At 35.5% G+C, this 21579-nt stretch overlaps 3 protein-coding genes across 9 annotated transcripts in view; 1 reads left to right on the top strand and 2 right to left on the bottom strand.

Moving 5' to 3' along the window:
- Positions 1-1864, bottom strand: part of LOC108752722 (uncharacterized protein PFB0765w-like) — a 13241-nt gene extending 11377 nt beyond the window's left edge. Inside the window, exons 1-5 of the mRNA XM_018493755.1 lie at positions 1386-1864; positions 1057-1239; positions 792-985; positions 435-450; positions 36-115 (exon numbers count right to left, since the gene is read on the bottom strand). Coding sequence (XP_018349257.1) covers positions 36-115; positions 435-450; positions 792-985; positions 1057-1239; positions 1386-1598 — 686 coding nt within the window. The 5' untranslated portion in view covers positions 1599-1864. The remainder of the gene's footprint in view (positions 1-35; positions 116-434; positions 451-791; positions 986-1056; positions 1240-1385) is intronic.
- Positions 1865-2270: 406 nt separating this feature from the next.
- On the top strand, positions 2271-7427 carry LOC108752970 (cyclin-Y). 2 transcript variants are annotated; one of them, XM_018494243.1, is made up of 6 exons: positions 2271-3272; positions 3357-3577; positions 4071-4357; positions 4437-4791; positions 5336-5408; positions 6984-7427. In XM_018494243.1, exons 1-4 carry the CDS (start codon positions 3041-3043, stop codon positions 4723-4725), a joined length of 1029 nt encoding a protein of 342 aa, XP_018349745.1. In that variant the 5' UTR covers positions 2271-3040; the 3' UTR covers positions 4726-4791; positions 5336-5408; positions 6984-7427. The 2 variants fall into 2 exon arrangements, with proteins under 2 accessions (XP_018349745.1, XP_018349744.1); XM_018494242.1 differs by lacking the exon at positions 6984-7427 and having other exon boundaries at positions 5336-5502.
- Positions 7428-9126: 1699 nt separating this feature from the next.
- On the bottom strand, positions 9127-21449 carry LOC108752929. Of its 6 annotated transcripts, none has more exons than XM_018494161.1 (20): positions 21266-21449; positions 20244-20437; positions 19761-19819; positions 19412-19595; positions 19145-19317; positions 18933-19049; positions 18547-18672; positions 18349-18470; positions 17881-18239; positions 16931-17789; positions 16530-16845; positions 15565-16407; positions 14285-15208; positions 13608-14018; positions 13369-13469; positions 11831-13017; positions 11218-11575; positions 10612-10716; positions 10398-10523; positions 9127-9972 (listed from the first exon to the last, which is right to left on the bottom strand). In XM_018494161.1, the coding sequence occupies exons 2-20, from the start codon at positions 20412-20414 to the stop codon at positions 9440-9442; spliced, it is 7074 nt and encodes a 2357-aa protein (XP_018349663.1). In that variant the 5' UTR covers positions 20415-20437; positions 21266-21449; the 3' UTR covers positions 9127-9439. The 6 variants fall into 6 exon arrangements, with proteins under 6 accessions (XP_018349663.1, XP_018349667.1, XP_018349668.1 ...); XM_018494165.1 differs by having other exon boundaries at positions 15565-16389; XM_018494166.1 differs by having other exon boundaries at positions 18349-18449.
- Positions 21450-21579: the final 130 nt, after the last annotated feature.

Genomic DNA, 21579 nt, shown 5'->3' with positions numbered 1-21579 from the left:
TATATATATATATATATAAAATTTGCATATCTTACCTAATCTTTTTTTTATCATTTTCCTGAAGTTGTTCTATTTGCAGATTCAAGGATTTTATATGATCAGTATCTGTCTGCTCCTAATTTGAAAATATGTATAATTAAATGTAATACTAAAATAATAATAATTAAGATTTCTCGAAAATATAATACTTCAGCAAATGGGGCTACTGGTAATTTATTCAACACGAATATATGCATATATGTGTATGTGTATATGATAATAATTCAATTTAATAAAGGTGTAGGGAACTAAGAAGAACTTTTCGGCTTGTATTGTGAATACATGGTACAGTATTACATGCTTTTGTTTAACAGACAATTTAATCTCTGAAATTTGTCATGCTCTATGTCTAAAACAAATCGGAGCTTTCTGGCAGCATTTACACACATATTTACCTGATTGCAGATACAGCTGAAACAGTATAAAAAATTTTATCATTAAATACTTTACAATGCAAGATATAATGTAAAATATCATATGTTAACCCTCCACATGGTCCAACGTTTTTTCACTACTTTCCTAATCCAAGATCACTAGTACTTTATCGTATTTTTTAAAAGAGTTTTTGAATTCTAAAAATCTAAAAAAATTGTAATACATCCTTTCAACATTCAAAAATACAATTTTACAATATGATCCTAAATTTTTTTGTATGTGTTCAAATTTGAGATAGAATAATTCAAAATTTAAAATTTGATCTTCAAATCTCTGGCTGGACCACAGAGGATTAATTGATAACATGATTAACTTACTCTGGAACTAGAATATCCTCAGGTTGAATTTCAAAGAACTTGATACCCTCAAGGCTCCAAACGTTTTGCTGACGTGCACGACGAATCACCTCTAATAATCCCCTAATGTCACTTTGTAGATACTCTATTTTTTGTTGTAAATACTCTTCGTCCTTTTCTAGCTTATTGACGCGATTTGAAAGAGTATTCAAAGCCTATAACATAGAGATAATATGTCTTGATTTCACGATGAGATTACTAAACAAAATTAGGTGATCTCTCTTGCCTTTTCCGAATGATCAGATCTTGTTAAATTATCCACGACTATTTGCGACGATTGTTTTAGTTTCTCCTCTAGTAACTTAACTCTACTACACGCAGCCTGCTCCAAATCTTCCACTGTATGCACTAACATCGTATTTTGCTCTCCTAAATCTTTGATCCAATCGCTCATCACTTGTAACTTCATCTGCAAAGGAATTTTTTGATAAACTGTTTCAAACACAAATAAAAAAATAATTACTAAGCGGCAATCAAAAGAACTTAAAAAGTATATATAAAAAGTACAAACAGAATTGGCAATAAATGCAAACTGATAACAAAGCTACTTCTTACAGAGACTCGGTCGGAATCACCGATACATTCCTGATCGATCTTTTCGATGCGGGTCTCATACAATTTGCGGAATTCATCGAGGATACGTAGACCCTCGGTCTCGCCATACGACTCGCCAACATCGACTGTTCTACAGTCCGGGTCTCGCTTAATTAACGTCGGGACGTCACTCACGTCCGTAGAACTTGGCAAACTGAAGCTAACCGAGTGCATTGTTTTCCGCGAGCACGATTCTCGAGCGATCACTGACTGACGGATTTAAGGTCTCCCTACACCTGGGTTCGACGAGAACTCGAGCCAATGTCAACACACTATCTCGCCATTTTAGCGATCGCGACGTTGTCCATGAGTGACAGGCGTAACGAGAGTGGTGTTTCGGTGTTTACTCTGAAGTGTTTGCTAGAGGTCCGTGATATAGGAACTCTAGTGAAAACAGCTGGTAACAGCGGAGCATTCATAATAAATAGTTTTTGATTGGCGGCCGCATGTGCATCCATATGAGAAGTTGAGAACGCCTTGTTCTTACATCATAAGGTCGATTGTGTGTCTTGAAACGAAATAAAAATTACAAAGGTAAGCAAATTCACTGGATAATGAAATTAATATTCGAGTGAGTTTGCTTACTTTTTTATCATTTTCATCTCATTTCAAGATATATTCCACCATAATCGATTCCCATGTTTCAATCTATATACTTTAAAAGGAACAGAAAAAAATCATGGTATTAATAATAAATAAAAATAAAATGATCACAGATTAGGTAGGGACAACGAATAATCAAAAATATAATAATAGAAATATAATAATAATTGTAACATATAACTAGAAATTTTCCTTAGCAATTGATGCCGATTAATAATGCATACGTTTGCGCGACCGCGGTGCAGGCTGAACGGGGAACGGTGAGGCGCGCATGTTCGGGGTTCGGCTCGTCTTCCCTTCTACCATGGTTCGTCCTGCAGTTCGTGGAGCGCGTTCGCGGGGTACGGGTGGGTACGGGGTACTCGGAGTGCGAGCCGGATAGACGCGCAACGAGGATGGGATTGCCGTGCGGCGACAATGAATCGCGTTGCGAATCGCGTCCACGGCCGATCGCGTAGCTCAGGTGCGATCGTAGAACCGAAAGTAAGGTCGGCCGGCGTGAACGCGGCATCGAGGCGTTGCCACCTCGTTCTCTGACGAACGACGGTCCTCCCCAAAGAGAAAAAAGAGAGAGAGAGAGAGAGAGGGAGAGAGAGTGAGAGGGAAAGAAAAGAGAAAGAGAGGGAGCGAAAGAGGGAGCCCTCCTCTTGGCAGAGAAACGAGACGCGAGGAGGTCCCCTTCGCGCGAGCTCCTTTTTTTGGCGAGCGTCGCCGACATGAGCCAGACGAGCCGTGGACGAGGGAGTCGCGTCACCAGTCGCACGAACTGCCCTATCAGCTGATCGTTTATCGCACAACGAAATGTGAGGTGTTACCTATTTATCTACCTGTCTATCTACCTACATAACGTCAAGCCAGAACGTCATACTGCTTCCGCGCATCGCGGCTCCGATTCACGTCGCCCACGTTTCTCCCCGCGTGCAAACTGAGACTGCGAGCGCGACCGCGCGCGCCAAGTGCGACAGGCGGGAAGCACAGGAGCACCTGGCACCGGTTAGAATTTACATGGGAATATGGGGAACAAGAATAGCTGTTGCGTTTACTCCAGTCCACAGGTCGGACGCAAGGAGGTGGGGCCTGAGAGCACCACGCGCAACCTGGAGGAACACCTGCCAGAGGGTGGGATTAGCGTTAATAATTTGCAACATATCAGTGAACGCGAGCCGGAGGATTGTGACTCTGATCCGTCGTTGCACCCATGTGCAGGAACTATCTTCATGGAGCGTTCCAAGCAAGCTATTGAAAGTGAGTATATCTTGGAGATTAGCAGGAAAGGTTTGGCTTATGATACATATTTGATATGATCATTCCTGGTCTTCCTTTTTTTAGATGGCATGGTGAGGAAGAAGAGTCAACATCAAATAGCAGATACAAGGCCTTTGAAGAAGAGTAGCAGCTGCAGTACAATATATTTAGATGACAGCACGGTTTCACAACCTAACTTGAAAAATACCGTCAAATGCGTTGCCTTAGCCGTTTATTACCATATTAAGAATAGAACTTCGCAGCGACAGATTGATATATTTGATGAGAAACTGCATCCATTAACGGTAATATGTCAAATTGTACAAGAAGTTGTCAAGGGATTATTGATGCTTTCTAGCAAAAGATACAGACATAACACAATGATCATTTCATCTTTGTTTAATGCTGATATATTCATGTGTTGTATGATAAACTTTTTAAGCAAGTTATTATAGCCATAGGAAAGACTTAAAAACCTCTCTGTTCTATAATCAAACAACCAATCAACAGGCTTGAAAAGTTTTATCCTACGATATATAAAATATTAGATTAACATTAGCAAGCAACAAGGATAAATGTCATTGTGTTACACTGTGTATCTGTGTGTCTTGCTGTAAAACACCTAATATATTAACTGTCTCCCTAGACCAGTGATCTATTTCTATTGTTTCTATATGTTTCTATCTTTATATTTTCGTATACTTACTCATTTAAAGTCAACATGATTGGACAGAAAGAAGTCTTAAGATTTCCCTGTGCAGAATTATGAGGCAATGCTTGAGTAAATCTATTTTTTAGAGGGATGGTGTTTCAGAGGATTACGACAAACATAATCCAGAGCACAAGCAGATATATAAATTTATAAGGACTCTGTTTAATGCCGCTCAGCTTACTGCTGAATGTGCCATCATAACGTTGGTTTATCTTGAACGCCTACTTACTTATGCAGAAATAGACATAACACCAGCCAACTGGAAACGTATAGTACTGGGAGCTATTTTATTGGCGTCCAAAGTTTGGGACGATCAGGCGGTGTGGAATGTAGATTACTGTCAAATACTAAAAGACATCACGGTGGAAGATATGTAAGTCTATTTTCAGTTACGTTTAAATTATTGTATTTGATATTTTGTGAAAAATAATTATTGTAATTTTTTTAATAAGGAATGAATTAGAGAGACAGTTTCTGGAGATGCTGCAATTTAACATAAATGTTCCTTCGAGTGTGTATGCCAAATATTATTTCGATCTTCGTACACTCGCGGAAGCGAACGAATTAACATTCCCTAGCGAACCACTTAGTAAAGAAAAGGCGCAGAAGTTGGAAGCTATGTCTAGAGTTTACGAAGATAAGGTCACAGCCGAAGCTCTACGTACCGGTATTAAAAAGTGGTCCAGTTTAGACAATGTATGCATAGGCGGACCTAGACGTAGCATTGCTATTTTATCCTAAACATATGTATGGGTATAAACGAATGTAAACACAGACGCAAGGTTACTGCTCCGATTTTAAATGGAGGTATGTGAAATTTTGTAAAGATATCATTGTTACCGATCGATTTTAATGATTTTTGAAAGAGATTGTTTGGATTCTAACCAAACATTTGTGTTACACTTCTGTTTAATTATTGTGGAATATTTGATGTATTATATACATCTCTTGGCAAACTGTTTTTTATTGTCTACTAGATGTAAAAATATGTATACCGTATGTATACCGTATGTACGGCTAAAATGTACTATAATGGAAGAATTTCCATTGCAAGTATGGTTTTGCAATAACAATCTTAAACCTAATCGTTATAAATATTATACTTAAAAATTTAGACGTTTCACAATTCATTATAATTTCCAATAATATATAATTTACATTGTTTTTGTTGTATGTATTAAAAAATCATAAATCCGAAAAATTTTATATTGACCTTTTTTCTAGAGAGAGAGATATAATTTCTAATCACTTCTATTAATTTTGTTACACTATTAATTATGAAAAACTATAAATATTAATCTTATTAATTTGTCAATAAATATCAATATATTTCTGTTGATTGTGTGCAAAGATTCTACTGTCCGGGACCTTATAATGTGGATGTAACAAAGCATACGAGAATGCAAGGCGTATTGAAACAAAGGGTGAGAAAGAAAAAGTTTTTAGTCGTAGCATTGTCTGTACTGTCCTTACGGGAGAAAATAACTTGTGATATATATTAGTCAACTATTCATTATCCAAAGCATTTTATATATTGACTGAATTTAATAAGAATCAAAGTTATGGCTGATTTACTAATAACATTCTAAAAAACGAAAATCTATACATGCTTCAAATTAAAAATCGATATTTGTTAGTAACGCTACGTAATTTATTGAGATAATCCAATCCGAAATTTACAAATCAAAGTTGTAATGCATGTCACCTTGATATATATGTCTAAATTATTTTTAAATATATTAATATATTTCTTTGATTTGCCTCTTTTTTTAATGTTATGTATATCGAAGAATTATTATGAGAGAAAAATTATTCAGGATTTAGAAAATAAATCATGCTTTTTTTATATACGAGATCTGTTCTTTATCGATGATCTCTCTGAACTAGTGCACGCCACTGCAATAAGTTAAAATTAAACAAATATAGTTTGTTTCATTTCAATTTATTGCACCAGCTATTAGAAAGTTCTTCAATAAAGAACGAGCTTATAATATTTATAATGTACTTTCTTTTGATACATTTCTGTAATATTAGTAGAAAAACCGTTCATTGGTTTTTATTGAATTAAAATTATTACTATTATTACTATTATTCCTATTATTAGAATTTTTTAATCAACAAATGTACAGCGTAGCAATTTATAAAAAAAATTTTTGACGCTTAATTCAATATATCGGATTTGATATAGATAATTTATGTAATTTGAATAATAGTACATAGCAAGAACACCATTTACAATAAATATTATTATAATAGCGTAAATATTAGCAAATCAGCCTTTATAGCTTATTAAGAATGAAGAGCACGATCAATTAGAGTCTGAATAATTGCTTTTATATGGCGCTACTTCTATGGATTTATAACTTTAGATAATGCGCGAGATAAGGATAAGAATAATGATATTAGGATTGCATCTTTTCTCTCTTATAAAAAAACTACTCAATCTGGTGCAAGGTTATTCACATTATTAATAATAGAATTCATTTTAATCAGTCTATTCTATCACGATTATTGGAAAGAAAGTTAATTCGATATCAAATTCACATTCTTTTTATAATGCAATACGCATTACTTTTAGATACTTTACAGAGAATATATTGAGTAAATTTATCAATCTTATTACGAAATCACAAAGATCACATTTTTATGGCCATAAAATTGCTACAAAGTATTTAAATCTCACAGCTATGTAAAGTATTCATTTCATAAAGCTTGCAATTAAATCTTCCAAAGATCATCCAGGAATATGATTACTAAGGAAAAAAAAGAACTTAGAAGTTGTATCATATTCACATTTTACTATATGACAAGGTGAAATTAAAATACCATTAATGTACTATTAATATAATCGTGTATTATACGTGCTACTAATTGACTTATGTACGATATAATTTAATATTTTGTACCTATCGATTAGAACTTTAAATATAAGATAGTCTTATATATTGTATGACTGGTTACATCTATAAGAATTAAAGTGTAATCTGAAGTTCCGTTAGATTTTCAGAATGCCGTTGACGGAGGAAGAATAATTACGATTTATTATTATTTTTACATTTTATTACATGAAAGTCAGAGTGTAACGATCGAATTTATAATAGAAGAACAGCTGTAAAGTCCAATGTACGTGGAAGGAAACAAAGTAATGTGCGTTTGTCAGCTTTTAACGTATTGTATAGTATATGCTGGATGATGAGTGTAATGTAACATATTTGCAATTTCTGTCCACATTATAATTTTTCATTTTGCCTGTCCGACAAATAAAAATATATTTTTATTGCATTACTATATTAACTACATACATACACGCTATGTATGCTGCGGAAGTGTTTATACAACTTTACAGAGCAATTACACCATGCGATGCCAAAATGTTGTTAAAATTATAATGTTAAAATTATAATAGACAGTTGCATATAACACACACACACACACACACACACACACACACACACACACACACACACACACATGAAAAGAATACTGAAGATGTACTGAACTGCGGTTTCATTTTTATTACATTCTAATTTTCTGACAAAAACTAGATCTTTATAGAATTTTCACGCGCTATTTTTATAAATAGATATTCATTATAAAGACAATCTTCGAGTCTTATTGCGTCCTGTAAATAAATTGCCGAATTCATGTAAGATTCGTAAATGTATGTATCATAAACCGTACCACTTTGTTAGTAGTTACCCGAGCACTGGAAAAAATAACATTTGCGCTTGAAGGTGATGTTTCGTAGAGGGTTGCCTTTAAGTCTTCCATCCTAGCGTCTGTACAGATTCTCCTACAGTACTTTAACTCCACGTAATAAATATTACGTTTAACATATTATGAGACCGATGCTTTTATAATATGAATTTGTGATAAATAGATATACCAATACATTATATCGTTTTGTACATATATATATATATATATATATATATAAATATCTGCATAAAACATATGGCTGTATCTATTTTCATTGTAAATTTTATTATCCGATTACAGAGACAAATATTAAGACTATGAAATTTATACTCTATCGCATCTTTCACGTTTACTTACAAAAGTCAGATAATTAGAAGTCTTTTTTTTCCTACACTTGCCCGATATAAAAAAAATGGATGCTTCCGCTTGAACACATAGCGCTTTCACATAATTATCGAAATGGCATTCCTTGGAAACGTAAAACATAAGTTGTTTACCTTTTCATCATAGTTTCCCTTTTAATGTTGTATCTTATTCTTATTTGCGCGATTAGAAGCATAGAAAGCGGTGTGTGCGTATGATAAGATATATAAAACGTATGATTTTTTTTGCAAAGAAATTATTATTGATAATGATTATACACAGAAATACAATGTTATTCAACTATGTATACAATAGTTGTACCGAAACCCGATGACTGTATACACAAGCGGAGCCATTCTCATCTTTCCGAAAAGCGCCAAATTTCTAAAAGACACGCAATATTTCTTACAAAAATAAAATTGTGCCTGAAATAATTTATTTAACCAATATGTATATTTGCATTTGTATATTATATCCTATGCCAAAACTTTTAACATATATGTATAGATGTATAAAACGAATATACATGAAATTTTAATAAACAATTTTATCTCGTAATACAAAAGTAAAACGAAACCTATTATCTCGTCTCAAAAAATTAGATTTATAATTATCTCTTTCCAGTTAACAAAGTATATCAACAAATATATAAAAATCCACCAAATGACAGTATTGCAAAGAGATGGCACGGCAAATTTCTCTATTCCTTATGATTAAGATAATAAAAGTGGGAAGTACGTTCTGAATGATTTATTTGATGGCATTAACGTCCATTCGATCGTAAATACATATTAATATTATATAACGACCCAATTCCCCACATTTTCATATTATACATATATATGTGTGTGTATATATATATATATACATATATATATATATGTATATATATATATTATATAACGGAAGCTTCCCTAAAAAATGACAGTCATATCAGTACAAATTCAGTCTAATAAAAACTATGCGAAGAGAGTACTTTTTAAATTATAGGAATATAAAAACTACATAAACTATACAATAGTAAATAATTGATAGAACATATATTATTTTATATCTATACATTTTACATTTCTTTGCGAATTCATTTTACGCTTCTCTGCGAAACATAAAAAAATGATAGCACAATATTGAAAAGAATAAAAATACAAATTTAGTCCGTAGCAGGCTATTTATCACTGTCATACACTGCCGAAATTGATAATCAATCGCGATAAAAACTTATTACCGCACGGCGTATGTTGGCATATTCTTCCTTACAATCTATGAAAAAAAAATTCATTTAGGGGGCAAACCGCGATACTGTATTACGTCTTACGTGTATGACACATTCATTGTAAGCATTATAATACGAAGAAAATGTTTACTTCCATCTTCGTCTACTACGGGCGTAGAATCACTGCAGGATATTTAATTGTCCAGTGTTTGTTGCATAAACCATCCCTTGGCCCGGCTGCGGCGCCCATCTAATGCAATTTAGACTGAGGTAACTGGAGACCTCCCGGCAGTTTTGAAACAACTCCCGAATAAGCACCATACTTTCCCTGTGACGTTTGATATCCATATCAAACTCGTTTCTCTCCCGAATCCGCCAGTTTTGGATGTGCGGTCTAGAAGTGTTGGCTGTAACATTATTTCGTCTCGGAATACTACTCGTAGAAACGTTATCATCGAGCATCTCGTCGAAGGAATCGTACAATTCCATGGTCGGATCTGTCGACGAAACATTCTTCTCGTCGTCTGATTGCTTCTCCATCAGCTTGTAAATCAAAGCCATTGGAAAAGGCCTGGCAGGTACATGAATTCTGCGTGCCAAACCTACCAAGAGATGTTGTTGTGTGGGCGATATCGAGACAGACACCACCGTTTGATCGATATTGGTCGAATGAATTTTTTCTCCTAGCGTTTCCCACTGTAGGCTGTAAATACCTAAAACAAAACAGCAAGCCGTACCTTTAGCTTTAACCCTTCGATAATTTAATATAACCGAATTACTTTGTTTCCTGTATAAGTAATGAAAAAATGACACAACAATGCGCGAAGAAAAGTGATACGTTCGTAGTATTTATTATACTGTTTTAATATAACGCTATCCCTTGTGAAGAAGTTATCGTTTAAAAATATCTTCTTGCAAGATTATTCGTGTGAAAAAGATGCGATACAAAAATAAGAAATTATCCCTTCAAGATAAAAAAAAGCGTTAAATACACGTGCGTTGAGAAAGAATCCTTATTATTTTAAGTTTATACATACACACATACGCGCGCGCGCGCGCGCACACACACACACACACACACACGTGCGCGTGTATATATTTCATTGCTAATGGGGATCAATACGCATTCCTTGCTTACCTAACGTGGTCGTAACATTAATACGACCCGATTGTAAAAGCGTCGCTAGTAATTTTCCATCTGTAGATATATCAATACTAGCATCGTTATGAATCTTACATTCACGCACCACAACGTTTTTCTCAGCTGAAAAATTATATTGGTATATAAACAACATATGCAGAAAAAGCGTATAATTATATGATAAATTTATATTTAACATTTTTTTACTAACAGTCTGTAATATCAGGTATGTCACCATTGGAGAAGTCCCATGCTTGTACACGATAAGTCTGAATTTCGAACGCTGGGTTGAATGGTATACCCATAGGTATATGTTCTAAAGAAATTATTTGATTTTTATATCTTCACACGAATTACATATACATGTATATGTAAAATAAGTTCAGTCTTTGAACAATATTATATAAAGAGTGATCGGTTATTAATATATATATAATATATGATGCATGAATATAACGTACGAGATTTTATTTTGAGAAAATCGATTTTAAAAGTCACAACGTTACTAATGTAACTTCATTTTGAAATTTGCATAATTTGCACTAATTTAACGTTATCAAAATAAAAATTCAACATTTCAAAAACAATAGGAAGCATTTGAGATTGTTAAACAATTATCATTAATCTTATTCATAAAGTAAGATAATAAATTTGTATTTTTTTATAAACTAAATATTATATTTTTGTTTATACTTTGACATACTGTTCAAATTAATCAATTTTTTGTTAGTATTGCTTTCTTTTGGAATATATCACCAATAAGAGATCATTCTATATTGTGATACATACATCTGCAAACTTAGAAAAATATATATACCAAAGTCCCAATAATAATCGTTTTCATCATTTCCTGGATCCTCTCCTCCTCCTCCTCCTGCTCCTCCGCCTCCTCCTCCTCCTGCTCCTCCGCCTCCTCCTCCTCCACCTCCTGCTCCTCCTCCTGCTCCTGCTCCTCCTCCTGCTCCTGCTCCTCCTCCTCCTCCTGCACTTCTTCCTCCACTTCTTCCTCCTCCTCCACCGTCATCACCACCGCTACCACCATTACCGGAATTAGCAGCACTTCCAATTCGTACATTATGCACTAATCCTGAATTATTGACGAATTCAGTATAGCGAGGTATCCAAGTGGGACCAACCCGATTGCGCCACAACGTTAAGAACGTTGGAGTCAATACCTGATACAAAAGTTAATAATGATTAAAAAGCTTATTTAGTTTGCAAAGAAGCGAGAATCGTATCTATCATTTATCAAAAAACCGACAAAATAACAATTCATAAATTAATGTCAAAAATTATTTGTGGATTATAAATTTTTATAAAAATTAAGTTATCAAAAATAGACTAGGAATTATAATAGAATAGGAATTATAATTACTTATCAGGTAACGCTTGGGTTTAAAATCGCAAATGTTTCAAAATTTGTACTATACCCGAGTTCTATTATTATTTGATGATTGTCCAGCCCAACTTGGTCCTGGCTGATCTGTGGACTCGTTTGTCCGATCGTTATTTCTGTTATCAGTATTATGGAGAATATTATTAATCAAATACGGCGGAGGCGTATGCGGCGGAGTCGGCGGCGTATTTTGCCTTCTTCGTGGATTACTAGACAGATTATCTAGGTCATTCACGGGCACGTTGTTTACCTGTAGCTCGGGAACGTTAAATTCTCGTCGAAGAGACGTGCCCTCTCTATTTTGAGGGTATCTACGATTGTTATTTGAGTCGGAGTTGCCATATCTGTGCAAGTGTAAAGGACGCTCGAGCAATGACGTGCACGCACCCCGTGCATATTGACGAGTCCAACGAGGTCGCTGTTGCGATGATCTGGCGCTTTGTTCATCTCCTGATGAAGTGTAAACAAGGCAATTTCTCCAGCTCTCGTTGGAATGCGTAGTAGAATCGGTCTCCTGCTGATCTCTTGACTCGTTGATGCGTCTGACCGCCGGCTCAGATACCGTAGCGTTTCTGTAACTCCGCCGATAGTTCTCATTTGAATTTCGCGACTCATTTGCAGCGCCCATCGTACGATTCTCAACTCCTACCCTGGTCTCGCTACGGTCATCGTTGTCGATTGAACTGCTGCTTTGAATTCTTTCCACAATACTCTGCACTTCCGCCGACAAAGCGTTTTCAGAATTTGACTGTCGATTATCTTCATTTTGCGTATTATCGTCATAATTGTTGTCATCGCCGTTATCGCTAGATCCAGCTGCTGCTGGATTGTTAGCTTGATTTCCGGAAAAGCCATTAATTATTTGAATTGCTCGTCGGTGGCAAGATAGCCGTCTTAATCGTCGCGCCATAACGCGGTAACGTATGTTATTCCATGAAAGGAGCTCTTCCGCACTTGGCATTTCAGTGCGGTTTCTCGGTAACCTTTCTCTATCTGCGTTTCGTCTTGGTACGTTATCGCTAGCACGATGCGGACTTTCCGTCTGCAGACTATTGTCAACACTATTACTATTGCGCGTGTCGCTCCTGTTTTGATTGTTAATTGATAAATCGGAAGGAAAAGGTCCATATTGACTAGATTCCAACTCTCGCCTTGTTATTACTAGCTGTGCCAGCAATAAATCTGTTAGCTCAAGTGCCAGATGTAACAATACATACAGTTCTGAGGAAAAAAATATAAATTGATATAAATCAATGATCCAAGAAGTGCAGAATCTAGAGAATGTGAAAGAAAACAGAATTATTTCACAATTTTACGTGTGATAAAATTAAATTTGAAAATTTCAGATATTTTTTACTTTATACTCTCAAAAACGACGTTAACTTTTCAGTTTTCAAAATTAATAATCTTGTGTGTGTGTGTGTGTGTGTGTGAAAATGAAACTTTATATAAAAGTTTTATCTTTTACATTTTGGGTTTATTTTTTTCGTATAGGGGATATATATATATATATTATCTTTCAAATTATATTACATTTTATTAATCTACATAATAAACAGTAAACTAACTTACTATACATTTGCTCATAGAGAACATTGCTTTGGGAACCGTTTCCTGATCTCGTTACTTCGAAGAATTGGATTAAAGATCGTACCATCAAACCGAGAACTTGTCTGAAATAATATTAATTGGAATATACCCGCTATTATAACACACAACAGTTTTTGAACATGATATATGTATACTTGCTCGATATTTAATATCATTATATTTTAATATTAATATATGTGGCACGATATCGTTCTTCCTACCTAGCTCTCAATCTTGTAGCTTCACGAATCTCTTCCATTTCCCGATTATCGTTGTCTCTGCTTGTTTCGGATTGGCGATTATTACCATTCAACCTTCTGCTACTGTTTCGAGCCAAGGCCCTCTGTTGTCGAACCAGCAACTCCAGCCGTAGGATCATCTTTTGCAGATATTCAGACGTATTTGAACCTCGCGTTCTATCCCGGATATCTATGTCTACATCTAAACCGTCGTTACTACTGTTGCCATTGCCATTATTCTGAGAACCGTTTCTGCGTAAGTACCACGGTCTTCTCATATGCTCGCAATGACGAAACGGATTATTGGCGGACAGAGACCTAAGGCGTTGCATAAAACGATGCGACCTCAGAGATCTATTTATTCTATATCTTAGCGACATATTTAAATGATTTCTGAAAAATGAAATATTTTAAACAAAATTACAATTGATTTAGAGAAACAATATATAGTGTGTTTAATTATCTAAATTATGTGCAATGATATTTCTTCAAATGATAAATTCGTGAAAAGATTTTTCCAAATGAAAGTTACTTTTAAGTGATCTAAATATAAGTCTGAAATAATTTGTTTTTATATCTTTATTAGTTAAAAGTAAAAATTATTTAATATTTTTAAAATAAAACTGTTTTAAAAAAAATATATACATATACATAAATACCGAAAAGATATCCTTTCATGTCTATCACGTAGTCTATTAAGTCTGTCAATGGTAGACGTTTTAGGTGACGATGTAAAAGCCGTGGTACGAGCTGAAGTCCCGGGTTGATTCGTTGGATACGCCATAGGAGGATCAGAATTAATATTATTATCGACATTATTATCGTTATTGTTACCGGTTGCGAAGTAATCAATATTCGTATCCAATGATTGGGTCAATCTGCTGGGACCAGCACGATCGAGACTGTTGACGAAACTCGAGATGCTGGGTAACGGTTCCGATTCGGTTGTCGTTATTGCGGTAACCGCTGGCAGATTCGAGTTAGCCCCGATATTCGATACGACACTGGACATACTAGGCAATTGCACGTCGTCATCGGTCATCAAACTGGAATACGTGTGATCGTTCATCGCCCGCGTATCGGTGACACGTGAATCGCAATTCTGACAGCGCGAGGTCAGCCGCGCGTACAAGCCGTCTAGCATCTCGTTCAATTTGAGACACTGCATCCGCCGTAGCTCGGCATCGCTTGGCAACAGATTCGAGAGACTAATATTCGTACTCTCTTCAATATTACGAGTGCTAGATGTCGGCTCGTCCTCGTCATTTCTTTCGAGACCAGTCACTCCGCTCGACGTCGATGGCTGACTTTGATCGTAGGATCTTGTACCACGATCGCCCTCGTTACTTTCTCTCTGATAGTTTTCCAAAAGGGCTTTCTTGAAATTCCTCGCCGATTCATTAGACGAGCTCGCAGCCGACGTTGATGGACCGGGATTGCTGGCAGTGTTGTCTCGTTGTATCTCTGTTTGATCGTCGTTCTGCCTCTCTACACGAACCGTCACATGCAATGATCGTATCTGTCGTTGCAGATCTTCCCACATTTTGCGCACTTGACACAGCTGAACTATTTCCAAACGTGCTCTGTTAATGAATTGAGAAAATTACCTATTACTTTTAATTGATACAGAAATCAAAGGAAACAATAAAAAGAACGGAACTCATCTTCTAATGTTGCTTTAACAATAATAAAATATACAATTTACATGATCTCATATTATATTTAATTATATAATTTTTTTAATTACATTTTTTATTTCAATGCTCATATATTAAATCTATCAAAACTTTAACTAAAAAATTCCATCTTCGTTAATTATACTATTCATAAAATTATGTTCAAAATACAATTTAGATTATATTTAAGTGATTTATATAATAACCGTTACATAAAATTCTACAATACGCTGAGGCGTCGTTAATTCATATCGTTAACTTACCGGCACAAACGGTGCATGTTGTCGATGTGACGACTGAGCAATTGAATTCCTTGCCGAACTCCTAGTGAACTCTCTCTTGGATCTATATTATCAGCGCCGAGCATTATCGGATCTATAACATAGTCAAGATCCGGATCATCTGCTTTTCGTTGATCCTGATTCTGTTGTTGTTGTTGCTGCTGCTGCTGCTGCTGCTGCTGCTGTTGTTGTTGTTGCCTGTTGCTTACCGTCGATCTGTCCTCGCGGCTAGTTACACTGGCGATTCTCGTTGCGACAGGATCATTAACCATTCTTGTCAATTCCGCGAATCCTGCTAATGTTGTATGTGTTGCGTTTGAATCAGTTGTCTGCGATTGAAGTGGAGTACTGTCAGAGTTGCTGGTAGTAGGCGTTTGATTTTGTTCTATTCTTTGGGATTGATTTTCTCGTAAACTTCTAAACGGAAACAATGGCGGTCGTTCGTAACGAGTAGGATTAGCAGACACGGGCGATAATTGGTTCCTCTGCTCTCCGTGTCTATCATTGATATTTTGATCTACATCCTCCGAAAAAGGTCTCGATAGAGATTGCTCATTCGGTGAATCGTTAGGGTATTCTGTATTCCTGCTGGAAGTATCCAATCGTATCCATCGACTAGTCCACCGACGAGAGTTCGAATTGGTATTGGAACTTGTATCATCTAAATTTGAATCCGAGTTACTATTCTCTTCGAGCAGCCAATATCCATTCTCCGAGTCGTCTAATAATACTTGTTGAGTAGTATTACTGTTTTCCATCCTATCCGCGTGCAAATTTCGAAGAATTTGCAAAACATCTATCACTCTCCTGAGTAAGGGTGAATTTCTAAATGTTAAAAATTTCAAATATATGACATCTTCAAAAATGTACATAAAATGTATAATAAAAAAAAGTTTGAACAAAATGTAAAAATTAAAATGAAAAAAGATTGAATAAATTACACTTACCCTTGCCTGCGATTGAGTTCTTGGGATCTTGTTTCTTGCGCATTTCGCGTGGTCCTTGATGTCCTGTTATCCTGGCCATTATCTTCGTTCGATTCGTTATTTAAATTATCAAGTAAATTATTCCTATCTGTTTCATCTAATCTGGGAGAATTAGATGATCTTTCTTGATTTTGTGAACTGCTGCTCGCTCGTTGCGCGACGGACTTGGGTACGTTTGGCTGAAACGCTGAGTGAGTTGAAACTGTAAAATTAGATGCGCTATTACGGGATGTTGATGCTCGCGAATAGCCTTCGTCACTCGAAGATGAGCTGTCTTCTAGAATAACAAATTTAGGATCAATAACATTAATCTTATTTCTCTATTCTATTTAGATGTAGTTTTGCTCAAGTAGAAATATTACCAATGTAAGATAACGGCATCGGTACGGAAAACTCAATAGGACCTAATTTCCGCTTTCGTTGCCTAGGCGGTTCATCCTCCGTGTTCAAATCATTGAATCGTCTTCTTGTTGCTCTTCCAGTATTTCTTGAAGAAGTACTAGCGTTTTCAGTATTGTTGGCATTGGACCATGAAGTGTCACGCTCTTCATTCTCATCGACGTAACTTGTGCTAGGGAATACATTGGATTCTAAATCGCGTAATCTTGGAGACAACATTGATGGCATAGAACTAGTGCTGGGCATTTGTCCATCATTTGACGTAAGAGTTCTCCATTCGATATTATTAAAATTTATCTGCGAAGAATCGGTTTCGATATGCAACCGAGTACGTGGCAGAATACCGTACATCGTGAATTCATCCCGCAACCGTTCGATTCTAGAACTTGTATTAGTGAACTGTGCCTCCATATTATTGAGTGCTTCAATCTCATCATTCAGAGCATTTCGAAGCAGCTGAAGGCGGGAGTTACGATTGTTAGAATGCTCAAATAAAGTTGTGGTCTGCCGCTGCAGTCTCTCTCGCAATTTTTGTAATCGCACCAAGCATGAGCTATTATTTTCGGCGGCGGCATTCAAAGCCTCTCTCAAATTTTGAAGGGTAGTCCCGATCTCTTCTTGCTCGGAACGTTCCATCAATAATCGTTGACATCGTTGCAACCTCTCCAGATTTGTGTTGTTCGCTCGCGCGCTGGAATTCAATTCATTCCTTAATCTTCGTATAGATAATTCAGTCGCCGTTGATTCGTTTCTACTACTAGATTCCTCGAAATTAGAGGACGATGCTTCCGGCATATCCATAGGATCAGTGCCACGATCAATCTTCAAAGAAAATCAATATATTCTTATATACATTTGATAAAAGAAAAAATTCTAACAGAGTTCCGAATAATAATGTAGATATATAGCTCACCGTATCTCTATTTCTGGAAACGTCAAAATAACGTCTTACGAGCGTCACGTACTGATCGACAAGATCTCTGTAGCATAAATTTATTCTCCTCTCCGGATCTTGAGAATTGCTCCCGCGCAATCTTTCGTCTACGCCAACCCACACATTATTTAATCGTTCATACAACTCATCCCTGGGATGAGAGTCATTTATTGTGCTAGATTCTCGATCGCGGCTCCTCAATGAGCTCGGCAAATCGTCATCGTTACTGTCATCCGCTGATCTATTATCAACATTGTCCGTGTTTCCTGGATTACCAATCGGACGAGATGGATTTCTCGTAATGCTTGGAGATGTAGCTTCTCTAGTTTGATTCAGTTCTACATCGTAAGGTATAAAACTATTACGACAAATTTCAATTGTTAAAAGTATTGAATGAAGTTATATTAGCTCACAGAATCTGTAATGCTACGGTAGAAGATATTATACCTTCAGATAAATTTCGTCGCCGCTGAAACCGCGCTTCTTGCCGAGTACTGTTCCTAAATTGTTGATTGGCGAATCGCGAGAAACTGGACATTTCGTGGCCTCTGCGCATAAACAGATACGCACTGAAAGAATTTCTATTCAAATTTCGCAAACTCTCCAATGAATTTTGATGAATTTTGCATTGTATGGAATAAATACCGAGAAGTTCTATCTGCAGTATTACCATCCGCCGATCCTCTTCCATAAAAAGAGCCATGATTCCACAAATGAAAAGGTGAAAGTTCGATATCCGGGAAATTTTCTCGTGGCTGATACCTAAAATTCCTAATGTTTTTGGGATTGGTTACAATACAAACAGAATTATTTAAAATATATTAACACATATATTAAAGTATGAATAACAAAATTAAGTCGATGAAAAGAAATACAATTAAAAATTGAGACATTCAATTTTATTTGATTGGAAAAATAATTAAAAATAAATTGGAAATTTAAAGCTGTGAAAAATATTCAGATATTAGTAAACATATCTGTATCTAAAATGGATTTCTACGCGTAATATTTACATCATTGCTTCTACTCACATCAAACTAGTTCTAAGTAACTGTCCCACGGGAGCCCGATCCCATTGTGATTGTACTTGCGGCGTATTCGCGATGCCCGTGATTAATTTTCTTCCTAAACTGTCAAAAGCTACATATCTGCAATTTTTACAAAAAAGTTTAAAAAAATAGTTTTCATAATATTTTTTCCTCTTGTATCATAATCTATAGTGCAATCTTTTTTTTAAACATACCTCACTTTTTCTTTGTCAGTCTTTGTAGCAGTTACGGCAAAAGGTTGAGACTTACTCCAGTCCCAGAAGTGAATTTCATTATATGTGGCTATAACTAACAATCTTTCAAAGGGATGAAACGCGAGTGAAGCGATAACGGTATGACTATCGGCATTCCAAATTTCGCTACCACCCTACGTGAACAAATTTGCGTTGTGAGTCATTAAATGCATTGTCTGCATCATTTAATACTGAAATAAATTATATAATTCCAAACGCGATACTCACACTTAAATCCCACACGCGAACTTGACCTCCTAGACAGCCGGATGCTAAGATCTGACTGGAGGACGGGTGAAAAGCTATGCACCAGGGAGTACGTGGATGTCCGGACAAGGTTCTAATATTCTTTCCCGTCGTAATTTCTGTGATATAAACATTGTGATTCCCATGCGTAGAAGCTACCATGGTCCTGAAATTTGATAATTTCGTCTAATTTCTTTCATTGCATTATATATTATACAATAAAACTAACTATTACACACATGTTACGTATTACTTCCTTCTTTAATATTATCAGTATTATCTTCTGATATAACAATAGAAAACAAATTATATTTTGCTCATTGTATCTTACCCATCAGGACTGAAAACCATTAGGAAAGTGGCTCTAGGAACACCAGGTAATTCACATTTCTGCAAATAAACATGTAATACTTAATATCTCACTATAATATACATATGTAATAATAAATATATCATTATTAATTTAACCATTAGAAATTGATAAAGTTGGAGAACGAAAGTAATTATTGTAAAAGACCATTTTTTATTATCAGACAATATTTATTACTGTACTATATGTACTTCATAAATTAGAGATATAGACAAAATAAACAGAACTTAGCTATACAAGTACACAACTTGTATTATATGAACTTGTATTATGTTTTTATTCTTCATTGCTGCATTAGATTGCACTTTCACTTTCACTTTTGTCAAATATCCTATATCTATTTCACTTTAAATATAAAGAAATGCATAATAGTTCAGCTTCAAAAAAAAAAAAGATCTATTAGTTAATCATGTATATGTAACGTATGTATATGTAAATGCATACCAATTCCTTGTGATCTCTTAGTACAAAGTTGGCCTCAGCTATCGGCTCTAATTCGCGCGTGCTGGTTTTATGCGTTGTATGTAATCCAAAATCTCTTAGCATTAAATTACGCAGTATATTACGCGACTTGCTGCGGTGCAGCAATTCTGGTCTTTTCTTAACTTTCCCCATTTGATTGAATGTCTGCAACGTTTCTAAAATGAGTTATTAATATTTTAATATTTTATAACATACATAAATACAGTTTTTACATAAAAGTATTATATTTAAGAAAATAAAAGCACTTTACTGATATACTGATATATAATGATCGTTTTGATGATAAATTGAAATATCTTTTGTTAGCAGCAACTCCAATATTACTTGCATTGTTTTATTATAGTTATCATCATCTGACTTCCTCCATTTTTTCATTCTTTCCTTTCAATATATTTTATTATACTTTTCGTTATACTTTTATTAAGAAGTTTTTATACTTTAAAATATATAACACATATGTGCGTATATTATATATATATACACACACACATACATACATACATACATATATATATATAATTATATATATGTATATAATGTAATTTTTAGGTCACAGTTCTTGTAGTTCAGGAGGATCGAGAATACAGGTAGAAACACTTTCGATCTCGATTAACAACACAGTTCTATTGCTATATAATTAGTATTAGAATAAAAATATATATTACATTATTAAGGTAGGTTAAGCCCAAAAGCGCCCATATTAATCCCAACAAGAATCTCGATGAAGGGCAGCGCGATTACGCGATGGATTAACGAACGTAGCCTTCGTATTCCGATATTCTGACCAGCGTCAACGATCTCCTTACGACGACCCGCGGAGTCGATCCACGTCAAGCTAAACTAATTACTCATCCGCTGGGTGGCCAGGATTGCCCGGAAATAGCGATTAGCGACGTTGGCAAGCTAAGACGAATTCGCGTTTCCTCCCTGATAGTCCCCCCTCGTTCTCGACCCCTTTTCGCGTAAACGAAAACTCCGTTTACCTGCGAAAATTATCGTTCCTCCTGTATGACGGACATGGGAGACAAGGATGCGCGTACTCACTCCGCGTACGCGACGAATATAAATTCCCGATCACATATCCTATCGAAACACATCGTTGTCCTCCATTAATTCATTCGGGCTATCGTGAGGCACTCTGGCACTGCGAAACTTCGAGCTCGTCGGTCACGATGTTTTCGACTGATTAAATTCGTCGTGCATCGCTAGATGACACTAATCTTACGAGTAGGAGGGGTGGAGGGGAGAGAATAGAATAAAAGTATTTTCTTTAAAAAAAAAATAAAGAATACTTTCG

The sequence above is a fragment of the Trachymyrmex septentrionalis genome, unplaced genomic scaffold (genome assembly GCF_001594115.1).
Source record: "Trachymyrmex septentrionalis isolate Tsep2-gDNA-1 unplaced genomic scaffold, Tsep1.0 scaffold62, whole genome shotgun sequence".
Taxonomy (NCBI): domain Eukaryota; kingdom Metazoa; phylum Arthropoda; class Insecta; order Hymenoptera; family Formicidae; genus Trachymyrmex; species Trachymyrmex septentrionalis.
Note: the sequence above shows the minus strand (reverse complement) of the source record. Positions and strands in the feature narration are given on the sequence as shown.

Coding starts and splice junctions, on each gene's coding strand:
- LOC108752970 (XM_018494243.1), top strand. CDS start 3,041: ATGGGGAACAAGAATAGCTGTTGCGTTTACTCCAGTCCACAGGTCGGA. Junction 3,578..4,070: donor AGAAACTGCATCCATTAACG/GTAATATGTCAA, acceptor TCTATTTTTTAG/AGGGATGGTGTTTCAGAGGA. Junction 4,358..4,436: donor GACATCACGGTGGAAGATAT/GTAAGTCTATTT, acceptor TTTTTTAATAAG/GAATGAATTAGAGAGACAGT.
- LOC108752929 (XM_018494161.1), bottom strand. CDS start 20,414: ATGGGGAAAGTTAAGAAAAGACCAGAATTGCTGCACCGCAGCAAGTCG. Junction 19,318..19,411: donor TTCGCGTGTGGGATTTAAGT/GTGAGTATCGCG, acceptor TTGTTCACGTAG/GGTGGTAGCGAAATTTGGAA. Junction 15,209..15,564: donor AACATGCACCGTTTGTGCCG/GTAAGTTAACGA, acceptor ATTCATTAACAG/AGCACGTTTGGAAATAGTTC.